General features: G+C 35.2%; 1 protein-coding gene across 12 annotated transcripts in view; it reads right to left on the bottom strand.

Moving 5' to 3' along the window:
* SCEL (sciellin) overlaps positions 1 to 12,418 on the bottom strand; it is a 141,928-nt gene that overhangs the window by 64,569 nt on the left and 64,941 nt on the right. For all 12 annotated transcript variants that reach the window (XM_056807979.1, XM_056807983.1, XM_056807978.1 and 9 more), the window contains 2 exons: positions 5,312 to 5,395; positions 908 to 973 (listed from right to left, as the gene is read on the bottom strand). In XM_056807979.1, coding sequence (XP_056663957.1) covers positions 908 to 973; positions 5,312 to 5,395 — 150 coding nt within the window. The remainder of the gene's footprint in view (positions 1 to 907; positions 974 to 5,311; positions 5,396 to 12,418) is intronic.

Raw genomic sequence — 12,418 nt, 5'->3', positions numbered from 1 at the left:
TATAGAACCCAATTAAATAAAACATTGACACTGAAGCATACTAATGTAGGGGAAAGAGTGCTAGATTTAGAATCAGGAAGACTTGGGTGTAACTCTGCCTCTGAAACATACTAATCATGTGCCCCTCAGCACAAGACTTGAAGCCTCTAAGAAACTCAGTTCCCTCTTCTGTAAAATATAGATCATAGTATCTGCAATATAAGTATCTGTATCTCTATAAATCTCTGTAAGACTCTTACAAGGTTAAGCGAGGCTCAAATGATAAAATGTATATAAAACACATTGGAAGTATCAAATCACTACATTAATGTAAGCTATTGTTAATCTACTAAATAGGATTACCATACTGCATTTGGAAAATGTACAAGCAGAATGTGATTCTCTACTAGATGCAGAACTGTTTGTGACCTTTATCATGATCATGAAGAAGGAAATGGACAGAGTGTGATATCCTCAATCAGGGCAAGCCCTGGGCAAACTTTTTGAAATAACTCATTTGTCTTTAGAAGACAAGATAAATTGAAGCAACGTTTTCATCCAGGCTTTCATGGCTATTGTTTTCTTTTCATGAATATATTTTGTTTGTATTTTTAATTTAATTCAAATGACAGAATAATAAAAAGAAATATTCTATAATTACATTTAAAAGATTTATAACTTACTTCTTCCAGGGATAGGGAAAAAATTTATAGAAGCAATGATAAAGAAAAACGATGATGTGACTATCTCTTGGTAGGGAATGATGGTAAGGAAAAATGATGCCATAACAATTGATAGGGGGCGATGGTAATGAAAAATAATTCCATAATTATTTATCTATTGGTAGGGGATAATAATAATTGTTATTAAAGAGAATAGATATTTTAAAAACTTGTTCTTTCAAATTGTTTCTTTATGCAGGACCTACCTTGTTTTTTTCTCAGCAGGTCTGTTGTCTTCTAAACGTATACCTGGTTTAGGAGGACATATCTGCCTATTTTTGAAAAGTTAGAAATAATGATTTTAAAATAACCATCACTAAATGTAGGGAACACACAATTATTTAATGAATTTAAACTTATAGAATAATATATATCAACAATAAGAAAGTAGAATTATATTTCAGTTAATACCATAACTCAGAGGTAGAGTGTATCCCTTCCACTCTTTGTGATATTAAATGCTTAATATACCATTATGGAATTTAGAAGATTGCTTCCAATATCTTCAATATTTGTTACTGAGCAAATAGTTGAATTCATGTCAATTTTGCCCTTAACAGACATAAACTATATTTTCATTCTCCATACAAAAGTATAATCACATGCTCTTTTCAGCAGATGAAATCTTGTTTGTGAATGATAATTTTTAAAATAACATTTTTCCTGTTTGAAGAGAAATTCTTCATCCAACCATTCCGGAGGGCAATTTTGAACAATGCCCACAGGGCTATAAAACTGTGCAAACGCTTTGATCTTATTTTTTTTATGAACCCTTACCTTTCTTCTTGGAATCAGTACTGTGTATTGGTTCCAAGACAGAAGAGTGGTAAGGGCTAAGCAATGGGGGTCAAGTGACTTGCCCAGGGTCACACAGCCAGGAAGTGTCTGAGGCCAGATTTGAACCCAGGACTTCCCATCTCTAGGCCTGACTCTCAATCCACTGAGCTAACCAGCTGCTCCCCCTCCCCTTGATTTTATAATAGGTAATATCACTACTGGGTCTGTATCCCAAAGAGATAATAACAAAGTGAAAAGTATTACTGGTAAAAAAATATTTCTAGAAGCTCTTTTTGTAGTAGCAAAGAATTGGAAATTGAGGGGATGTTCATCAATTAGGGAATGACTGAACAAATTGTGGTACACATTGGTGATGGAATACTATTGTGCTATAAGAAGTAATAAGCAAGATGATTTCAGAAAAAAGCTGGAAAGATCTGCATGAACTGATGCTGAACAAAATAAACAGAACTGGGGGAACATTGTACACAGTAACAGCAATATTGTATGATGATCATCTGTGAAAACTTGGCTATTCTCAGCAATGCAATGATCTGGAACAGTCCTAAACGACTTATGATAGGGAATGCTATCTACCTCCAGAGAAAGAACTGTTGGAGTCGTCTTTCACATCAGTGTATTTATGATTTTATTTTAGGATTTTGGTTATGTATGACTTTGCTCGTACAACAATGTCCAATATGGAAGTATGTTTTGTATGACAACAACAAGAAAATTAAAAAATAAAGAAAAAGAAGAGAAGTTCTGAGCTTCTGCACTGATTTCAGAAAATCACTAAGAAAAGCTTTGCTTTAGTCAAAATGGGTTTGTATTTCAAGTACAGTCACTAAATTAATCATGGAATGGGAATCGGCAAAGTTAAAACATAGATTTCTGGATTATTGTAACACTTCGTGATCAAAGATTATCTTTGGTCTTTTTTAATGTGTCTCCCTGAAGAAACCATCTTCAACTATTATTTTTACCCCAGAGAGTATCTCTGAATTACAAAGGAAACATGCTCTTTCATTTAAATTATCTAGCTGTGATTAAAGCAGTTTCAAATGTGCAAGTTGCTCTAATTTCATTTTAAGGTCACTGGTGAAGGAATGGGTATCTTAAAATAGTCAGTGAACTTAGAATGAGTCATATGAAATATAGTTCCTTCCATTCGAAAACAAATTCACTGATTCATGGATATGGTAGATTACCCCCTACAAAACAGACTGGGCAAATTCCCAGGATGCCTGACCACTAAGCAGGGTTTCTAGGGCAGCAGAGCAGCTAACAGAATATGCTCTTGTGGTAAATGAGTGGATACTTTCACTAGACACCACAGTCTAGTTTGAATGTAGCTCTGTAGTATTTAGTAGTTAGCATGGTATCCCTATCGGGCTCAAAACAAGAGTGCTGAATTTGAATCCTACGTCCACTACTCACAGGGACCTTAAATGAGCATTTAGAAACCCCACTAAGAGATTTTCATGTTCTAACCCAGTATGGTTATTTTAGCCTACTAAGAAATATAGTTTCCAAAACAATCAGCCAAAAAAACATGATTTAATTAACTCTATTTTTACCTTTAAAAATTGTATTTGATGCTATGATATTTTAAACTCAAACCCTGATTTTATCTGGTATCGAAAGTTAATTTTTTTCTTATAAAAATTCAGCAAAGAGGAAACCTCAAATTTCTGCATAGTCATTATACATTGATTATAAACTCTATAATCATGTATAAAGCTATAAAATATAAAAATTTGGTTTTAAAGTTGATATACTGTGAATGAGAACTCAAAACATCCTAAATCATCCTAACCGTCCTGCTCTATCAGCATTTTCTAGCAGAAGTTTCCCTCCTTCTTTAGGAGACTAAGCTCTATAATTGTGCTTCCTATACTGTCAAAGCAAATCAACCTCAAAAAATTAAGTACAAAGGAATCATAAGCAGACAATGGAGCACATCCAATGTTCTCAGTTTGGCAAAACACTTAAGTTCTTCAATGTCACACTAATTACAGAAGTAATTGGGGTGTGAAAATACCCAATGCACATACCCAAAACACTAACAACAAAATAAGTTAACCAAATCCATCAAACTAACAATTCAAAGATATTAAGATTTTCACCAAACATGCAATGGCCTTCAATCATTTGAGATTTTTTTTTGTTCCTTCCCTTTTCTTTTTTCTTTTAACATCCAGGAAAGAATGATAATGGTCTAATAATATCAGTGATGTACACTGAAGCAGGTAGGAGGAGGACAGAGGAATAAGTGGTAAGTCTTGGGTCAGGAAGACTTCAATTCAAATCCAGCCTCAAACACTTAACTAGCTGTGTGACCTTGAACAAGTCACTTGACTTCTATTTTACTCAGTTTCCTCATGAGTAAAATGGGAATAACAATAGCACCTCTCTCTCAGGGTTGTGAAAATCAAAGAAAATAATTTTAAAGTACTTGGCATAGTGCCTGGTAAGTAGGAGGTGTTATATAAATGTTAGCTACTACTATTAATATTAAACAGGGAAGTCCCAAATAAGAAAACTCCCTCCACTGATGGAATTGCCATCTTCTCTGCAATTTAGTCTAAGAGACTTACCTAAGGTCACACAACTTGTCAGACTTGAACCCTTAGTGCCTTACTCATGCCGAAGACACCCTCTATCTTTATTACTCATGAAGCTTCTATATTTACATTTATTTGCCTAGTTAAAATAATCATTTATCCATCAAGAGAAGCTATGTGGCACAGTAAATAGAGTACTGGCCCTAGAGTCACTCATCTTCATGAATTCTAATCCAGCTTCAGATTTACTAGTTGGATGACTCTAGACAAGTTATTTAACCCTTTTTGCTTCACTTTGCTCATCTGTAAAATGAGCTGGAGAAGGAAATGACAAGCCATTCTAATATCTTTGCCAAGAAAACTCCAAATGGGGTCAGGAAGAGTAGGACACAACTGAAATAACTGAATGGAATCAACCAATAAATATTAGAAAGTGCCTACTATATTCTAGGTCCTGTGCTAAGTGCTGGGAATACAAAAAGAGGCAAAAGATATCCTCCACTCAAGGAGCTCTCAATCTAGTAGACTGGAGGGTTTCTCAAGAATTTAGCCATAGAGATGTATAAAATTAATGAGGATAGGAGTTATGATATAAAATCCAAGAAATACTTCTTTGAGGAAAATACAATTAATTTAAAATTAAAATTTTGAGTTTTAAATTTAAAGTTAATTTAAAATAAAAATGTAAAATCAAGCAGGATTAAATATAAACTCAAATGTTCACAAGAAAGAAACTTTACTAAAACTTTTTTCTGATTATTTTTGGAGGGATACAAATCTGAATCTATGATTTCATTATTAAAGACAATTCCTAATGAGGTCATTTCTTTACCAATATAGATCAGAACTATTTTTGCAACTTATAGTCTTAAAGAGTTTTCTGGAATATAGAGAGGTTAAGAACCTTGGTTAAGGTCATATAGCCAGCATATGGCCAGAAGCAGGACTTGAATCTAGGACTTCATGACTCTGAGGACAGCTCTTCATTTTAATGTCTCAGTATAGGCATTAGCCATCAGTATCAGAAGGCAAGAATAGATGCGTAAACACAGAAGAATTTCAGAAAAGCAACCTGAGTGCTAAAGTTATAAATATTTGCCAAAAGAAAATATATTTGCCTATAGAAAATAAATATTTCTCTATAGAAGTTTCTGTGAAGCCAAAAATCTTTTAAGCACTTTCATGTATTCTATAGTTAACTCAGTAGCATTTGCTTTACTTATCCTATTCTCTTCATCCAAAGAATTTTGCAATATCATGACTTACCTAATATTATCCTTTTGTGACTGCGGAGGTGATGGAACTGGAGAATAGGGCCTTGGAAGTATTGAGGGCAGAGAATTTGGTTCCCTTTAAAACAAAAAAAAAATTCATTATGCAAAAATGATAATTTTCTAAGGCCATGAACTGCACAATTTAGCCACAATCCAATGATGCTCACCAGCACATGTAAATACCACACCATTACATTGTGTAAGAGGAAACAGGTGAGACTCCATAATGGACAGAACTTGGAAGAAATGAGGTTTTAAAATTATGGGAGTTAAAATAAATTCAGTTTGATGAAGTGATGAAGCCACTTCAACTCCATACTGAGGTATGACACATCCTTTAAATAGATGAACACTTTACAAGGACACTTTGCTAAAGCCTTGACATGCCAACCTGCTAGCCCATGAGCATAATAAGCACTTCTGGAGTCAATAATATATAAACTTCATTGGGCAATGGGTCAGTTTTCCCAGGCTGCTAGGAAAATAGCACCAAATGTTTTCAGTTCATTGGCTCTCAAGGTAAAGATGAGCCAATTTTTGCCTAAACACTAGATACAGATAAATATTGTGGAACTTTTCCACAAAGGTTTCACAAGTGGAACCTTTCCACAAAGAATTAGAATATTATTGAGATTTATGGTGCTACACCTAGCAGAATGGTCAATATGACAAGAAAGGGAAATAATAAGTGTTGGCAGGGATGTGGCAAAGTTGGGACACTAATGCATGGCTGGTGGAGTTGTGAATTAATCTGACCATTCTGGAGGGCAATTTGGAATCATGTCCAAGGGGCTTTAACAGAATGCATTCCTTTGATCCAGCAATGCCACTTCTAGGTTTATATACCAAATAGATGTAAAAAACTGGGAAAGGGCCTGTTTGTACAAAAATATTTATAGCTGTGCTCTTTGTGGTATCAAAAAATTGGAAAATGAGGGGATATCCCTCAACTGGAGAATGACTGAACAAATTGTGGTATATGACGGTGATGGAATACTATTGTGCTATAAGGAATGATGAATTGATGTATTTCAATAAGTACTGGAAAGACCTCCATGAACTGATGCACAGTGAAATAAGCAGAACCAGGAGAACATTGTACACAGAGACTGTAATCTTGTGGGACGATTAAATACGATTGACTTTTCTACGAAAAGCAACACAATGATCCAGGACAATTCTGAGGGACTTATGATAAAAAACCCTATCCACATCCAGAGAAAGAACTGTGGGAGTAGCAGTCCAGAAGAAAATTTATCCCTTGTTTATATGGGTATGTGATTTACGGTTTGGGTTTTAAAGGATTACCCTTTTACAAAAATGAATAATATGAAAATGGGTTCAAGTGATAATATATATGTATAACCCACCCCCACCAAAATAATAAATAATATCTTTCAATGACAACAAAAAAGATTTTCATGGTGCAGGGGCTAAAAATGCTAGACTTAGAATCAGGAAAAATAATTGAATTTGAAGCCTCCCTTGGATACATATTAACTCTGTGACCTTGGACAAGTCATCTAATTTCTGTGTTATCAGTTTCTTCCTCCGTAATAAACTCTCTGTCATAACATCTCTTTCATGGGGCTTTTGTGAGGATGAAATGAGATAAAGTGTAAAGCTTTATATGTTAGCTATTGTTATTATTATCTGAAGCTGCACCATATAATTACATGACTACAGAATATAGTCATGGACATATTTTATATCTGATTGGAGCCAGGGTTATATTCAGGGGATTTGAATATATATGATAGGCAAGGGCACAGAAATTAGTCTAAAGACTAGAAGCTTTTGAAACATTTACAGATAAGTTTGGTTTTACCCATTGGTCAATTATATAGTATTTAAATATTTAGAGAATGATTTGAGGAGCACCAAGGTCTTCTTGCCCCTACGTATTGCCATTCCCAACAGGCATGGTAAGAATATTTGAACTTCTACCATTAAACATTTATTTCTTTGGGTTAGGACTTTGTTTTCTTTTAAAAATGGAAGTACTTGCTGGGTTTATACCCCAAAGAGATCATAAGGAAAAAGACTTGTACAAGAATATTCATAGCTGCTCTCTTTGTGGTGGCCAAAAACTGGAAAATGAGGGGATGCCCGTCAATTGGGGAATGGCTGAACACATTGTGGTATGTTGGTGATGGAATACTATTGTGCTAAAAGGAATAATAAAGTGGAGGAATTCCATGTGAACTGGAACAACCTACAGTAATTGATGCAAAGTGAATGTAATGGACTTCTCTACTAGTGGCAATGCAGTGATCCAGGACAATTCAGAGGGACTTATAATGCTATACACATCCAGAGAAAAGGACGGTGGGAGTAGAAATACAGAAGTAAAATAGCTGCTTGATCGTATGGGTCGATGGGGATAGGATTGGGGATGTAAACTCTAAACGATCACCCTAGCGCAAATATCAGAAATATGGAAATAGGTCTTGACCAATGATACATGTAAAACCCAGTGGAATTGCATGTTGGCTATGGGAGGGGAGGGGGAAAGAGGGGAAAGAAAGAATATGAATCATTTAACAATGGAAAATATTCTAAATTAATTAATTAAATAAAAATGTTCAATTAAAAAATTAAAAATAAATAAAAATAAAAATGCAAGTGCTCCTGAGAGTGATGTTTACTTAAAAAGCCATTCTTTTGATGTGAATTCAACAGTTTCCTATATGCCTGGCCCATGGAACCATATTGATTGATTGAATTAATTTTATCAATAAATCTTAAGAGTTATAAGAGGTGTAGAGGGTGGGTAGCAAATGGGAGGTAATCTGGGAAGCAGCTTGGGTCACATATATCTAAACAGAGATGAGCAAAGACCTAACTAAGATGGTAAGAAGATTTCAGAAAGGCAAAATAGTAAGTAACCTACTTTGCCTATTTCACACTTTAAGGATTGATTCCAAGTTTTCATGTACTAAATTTTCAGGATTTTAAATAGGTTACAGTCTCTGCAAGATGCTCTAAACACTGATGGTAGGTGTAGGAAGAGAGAAAACTCCAAGGAAAGGATAATATGGAGTGGCACTTAGGAAAATGGTCCTGGGATGGGTCCAAGAATGCCCAGGATATAAACAATGAGTGTATAGAGTTGAGAAGGGGAAAAAGGAAGGTTGATGGAGAAGGGAAATTTTATGTAGCACCAGGATGCATTTTCACTCCTACTGGGACAGAGGCCAGTCAATGCCAGGTTTATTTCAACCCACCTCAAAGGGGCCTTCATTTCCATCTATGTGCTGACAACCACAGATGACAAAACTGAGGAAGTCCAGAGCCAACTGCGAGGGCTCATTTATGCCCTGCCAAGAGCACCACATGCTGCCAAGCATGGGTGATTTAAATGCAAAAACAAAGGAGGAGGCTGCTGCTTTGAATGTTTTCAAGAAACAGGAAGAGAGAGGTACTCATGTAGAATGTTCTTTGCTGATGAATACTTTGAGAATCCTCCTTTCTTTGTGAATATCAACTTCCCCAACAAGATAACCCCAAGGAGTTCTCTAGAATTTGAATTTTCTGATTAGAATTATACTGCAAACCAGGTAAAGAGAACTGGTCTAACTGAGCTTTTTACATCCAGAAATAGAGATGTGCTTGATTCTCAAATAAGACAGATGTGAACTCCAAAGTCATGACTTCAAAAATTATTATTTTGATGAAAACTTTTCCTGTTCATTTATCTTAAGCTGTTGAAAGCTCTTGACTTGCCTGGATGATTTCTTTGACCATGGCACCAAGAGGAGTTTAGCTATAAAATTCCTGATTTGACAAAGGAAATTCTTTTGTTTATTTACAACAGCAGGGGGCAGGGTTAAGCAAGACACAACTGGTTTTCTATTAATGATTTTCTCCTTCCGTTGTTAAGTTTGGATCATATTTATCTCTTATATTCCACAAGAAGAAGGCATTTTGTTTCCATCAGATTAATATGCTTTCAAAGATTTGCCTATCTATCCATAAGGTACCCAGCACTTTTTATTTGAGCAGTGAGCCTTTTCAAGCTAAATTTTTAAAAATCTGTTTCATTGATAACAATAAAGTCTATATTCAACATAGCATCTACTATTGAAGCATTATCTCAAGCACTATGGTATATGTGGAAGAAATAAAAAGCATAGTCTTGGCTTTTAAGAAGTTTATAAAATGAGGTTGAAGAGACAAAAACATTATCATGTACAAGAAATAATTACAAACTATAATAAGCCCCAGTTAGCTAAGCACCAATGCCATATAAATGCCACAGAAGTCAAAGGAATGACTGATGTGTGTTGACCATTCTCTCCTGGACACCCCCCCTTTCTCTGAGTTTTTGTGACAGTGTCCTCTCTTGATTTTCATCCTACCTGTTTATGTTCCTTGGTCCCTTTTGTTAGAGCATCATCTATGTCAGGGTAACAAGGTGGCACAGTAGATAGAGCATTCAGCCTGGAGTCAAGAAGATTTGAATTCATGTCCAGTCTCTGACACTCGTGAGTGACTTAACCCTGCCTCAGTTTCCTCATTGGGAAAATTAGCTAAAGAAGGAAATGGAGGGGGCAACTAGGTGGTTCTGTGGATTGAGTGTCAGGCCTAGAGATGGGAGGTCCCCAGTTTAAATATGGCCTCAGACACTTCCTAATGTGTGACCCTGGGCAAGTCACTTGACCCCCATTGCCTAGCCCTTACCACTCTTCTGCCTTGGAACCAATACACAGTACTGATTCTAAGACAGAAGATTAGGTTTTGGTTTTTTTTTTTAAAAAAGGAAAATCACTACATTATCTTTGCCATGAAGATGGAGGCAGCACCAAGTGGTATCTGCTTATACCTACATGGTCCCCCTACCCTTCCTCAATCACCCAAATCTGCCCCATTAATGGAAGGGAATGTTAAGGCACTAGAAAAAAGCAACAATTCTCCTATAGTTGAAGAGAAGAGCCAATGATTATCCATTCAAACTCTTAGTAGCTTCATGACAGGAGGCAAGTTACAACATCATTAGCACTGACATAGACAGGACCTTAGAGGTCTGGTTCAATCCACTCCTGTAACAGGGAAGATAGCTGAGACCCAAAGAAGTTGCCCAAGGTCATGAAGGTGGTAAATGGTAGGACTGAGATTCAAATCTGAACCAAACCTCAAACTCCAAATCCTTTCTACCACCCCAATCCATTCTCTGAAATTGTTTCCTCATCTGTAAAATGGAGGTGATAAATACTTTTCGAGAAAAGTACTTTGTGAATTTTAAAGCATCTTCTAAATATAATCCATGGCTTTTATGGAAGATTTTTTTTTTTTTGCCAACCAGCATTATCATCTCACAATATGATTTGATTCTCATAGAAATAGTGTTCTCTATAATATTGTTTCACCTGGCATCATGGTTTTGAGGAATCACTTAATGACATTAATAGGAAATGCCTTTATAGTAAATATTAAGAACCTCCAACTTCCATGATGGATTATTTGGGGCTTTTCAGATTAGAAAAATTATAATTGGCTGCTAAATTATTTTAAGCCTTTCTGACAAGTTGGCTAAAAATGTCATGTTATTCAACAATCTCACACTTGTAAGCCCTTTTGGAAACCTAACAGGCAGGATCACTTGTCATAACAGGCAGAGTTTCTTTTTTTAATAATAAAATTATTTTAAGAATTTTCTCAATATTCAGATCAACTGTTATTTTTGCCTTGTTCATGTAGAAGGAAGAGAAATTCAGCTCTTTCCATCTGTCTGAGTTCTTCTCAGAAAGGCCAATAAACTTAAGTTCAAAAATATCAGAGGCAGAAGTTGTTCATTAATGTTAAAGAGATGAGGACAAAAGCCCATGCCCTCAGTTGAACACGTAAGCTCCATATATCTCTAGGCTGATGTAGATAGCTTTTGTACAAAAGTGAAGGAAGGAGCAGTTGAGTCATAGCATCAGTTGCAATAAAAGAAAACAAAGATATATACCAGATTTTTTTTTTAAAGAATCGGAGCATGGTATAGTTAAATAAAAATAGTGCTGATAGTCAATTTAAACTTAGCTATTTAACTAATTTGCTTTCTGATTTCTCTTATTTTCTCAGTTTCCTCACCTAAAAATGGAGTGGTTGATCCCTAAATTACTTTCCAACTGTTAAATTCAGTGATTTGTTTGTAAGCTGGAAACTGCATTTATTATGCATATAAAGAACAAAAGAGAGATGTTCTTAATGCCATTATGTGTTAGCATATAAATATAGTGATTCTGGATCATATTCCATGAATAAAATTCTTTCCAAAATGTAAATCCAAAACACTCATATATTTGTAAACACTAAAATAATTATTGCAAAAGTTAATGAATAATTGATGAATATGGTAAAAACCTGAATATAAGATTCACTATTACAATCTCCAATTTTATTAAGAGGTTTTATCTCAGAACCTTTTTATCTGTAAAACATTTAAAATTAATGCAAAACAGATTTCAGTTGAACTCCAAATGAAATATGTGTTTTTACTTATTATATTATTAAACTTGTAAATGGACTGGCACTAAAATGGTTAACACTGTCCAAGTAATATGGAAATGGTAGTTGGTTCTTGGTGGGGTGTTTTAAAGCATCATTTATGGTTTACAGTCAAAAAATAGCTGCAGAGCAAGCAAGGTTGTCATGGCAACCCATAAATCGATCAAGCATTTTTCTCTTAATTGTCCACCAATCAGCTAACTGGAAAGGAAAGGAGGAGGAGAAGAATAGATATGAAACAAGTGAGGAAAAGGTCTTGAAGATAGTGTATAGAAATAATTCTGATTAAGGAAATATTGTAATTTTGTTGCCAGATACTTGGGACATTAGGATGAAAATGATTATCAGAAACATTTTTTTTAATCCTTACCTTCCATGTTAGAATCAATACTGTGTATTGGTTCCAAGGCAGAAGAGTGGTAAGAGCTAGGCAATGGGGTTTAAGTGACTTGCCCAAGGTCACACAACTGGGAAGTGTCTAAGGTCAAATTTGAACCCAGGACCTCTTGTCTCTAGATCTGACTCTCAATTTCCTGAGCTACCCGGCTGCTCCCAGAACCATTTTCTTCTTTACATTTTGACTGTCATTCCAGAAATCAGTTTC

Source organism: Monodelphis domestica, chromosome 8 (assembly GCF_027887165.1).
Source record: "Monodelphis domestica isolate mMonDom1 chromosome 8, mMonDom1.pri, whole genome shotgun sequence".
NCBI classification, from domain to species: Eukaryota; Metazoa; Chordata; class Mammalia; order Didelphimorphia; family Didelphidae; genus Monodelphis; species Monodelphis domestica.
The sequence above is the reverse complement of the archived record's forward strand: the minus strand, read 5'-3'. Positions and strand labels throughout refer to the sequence as shown.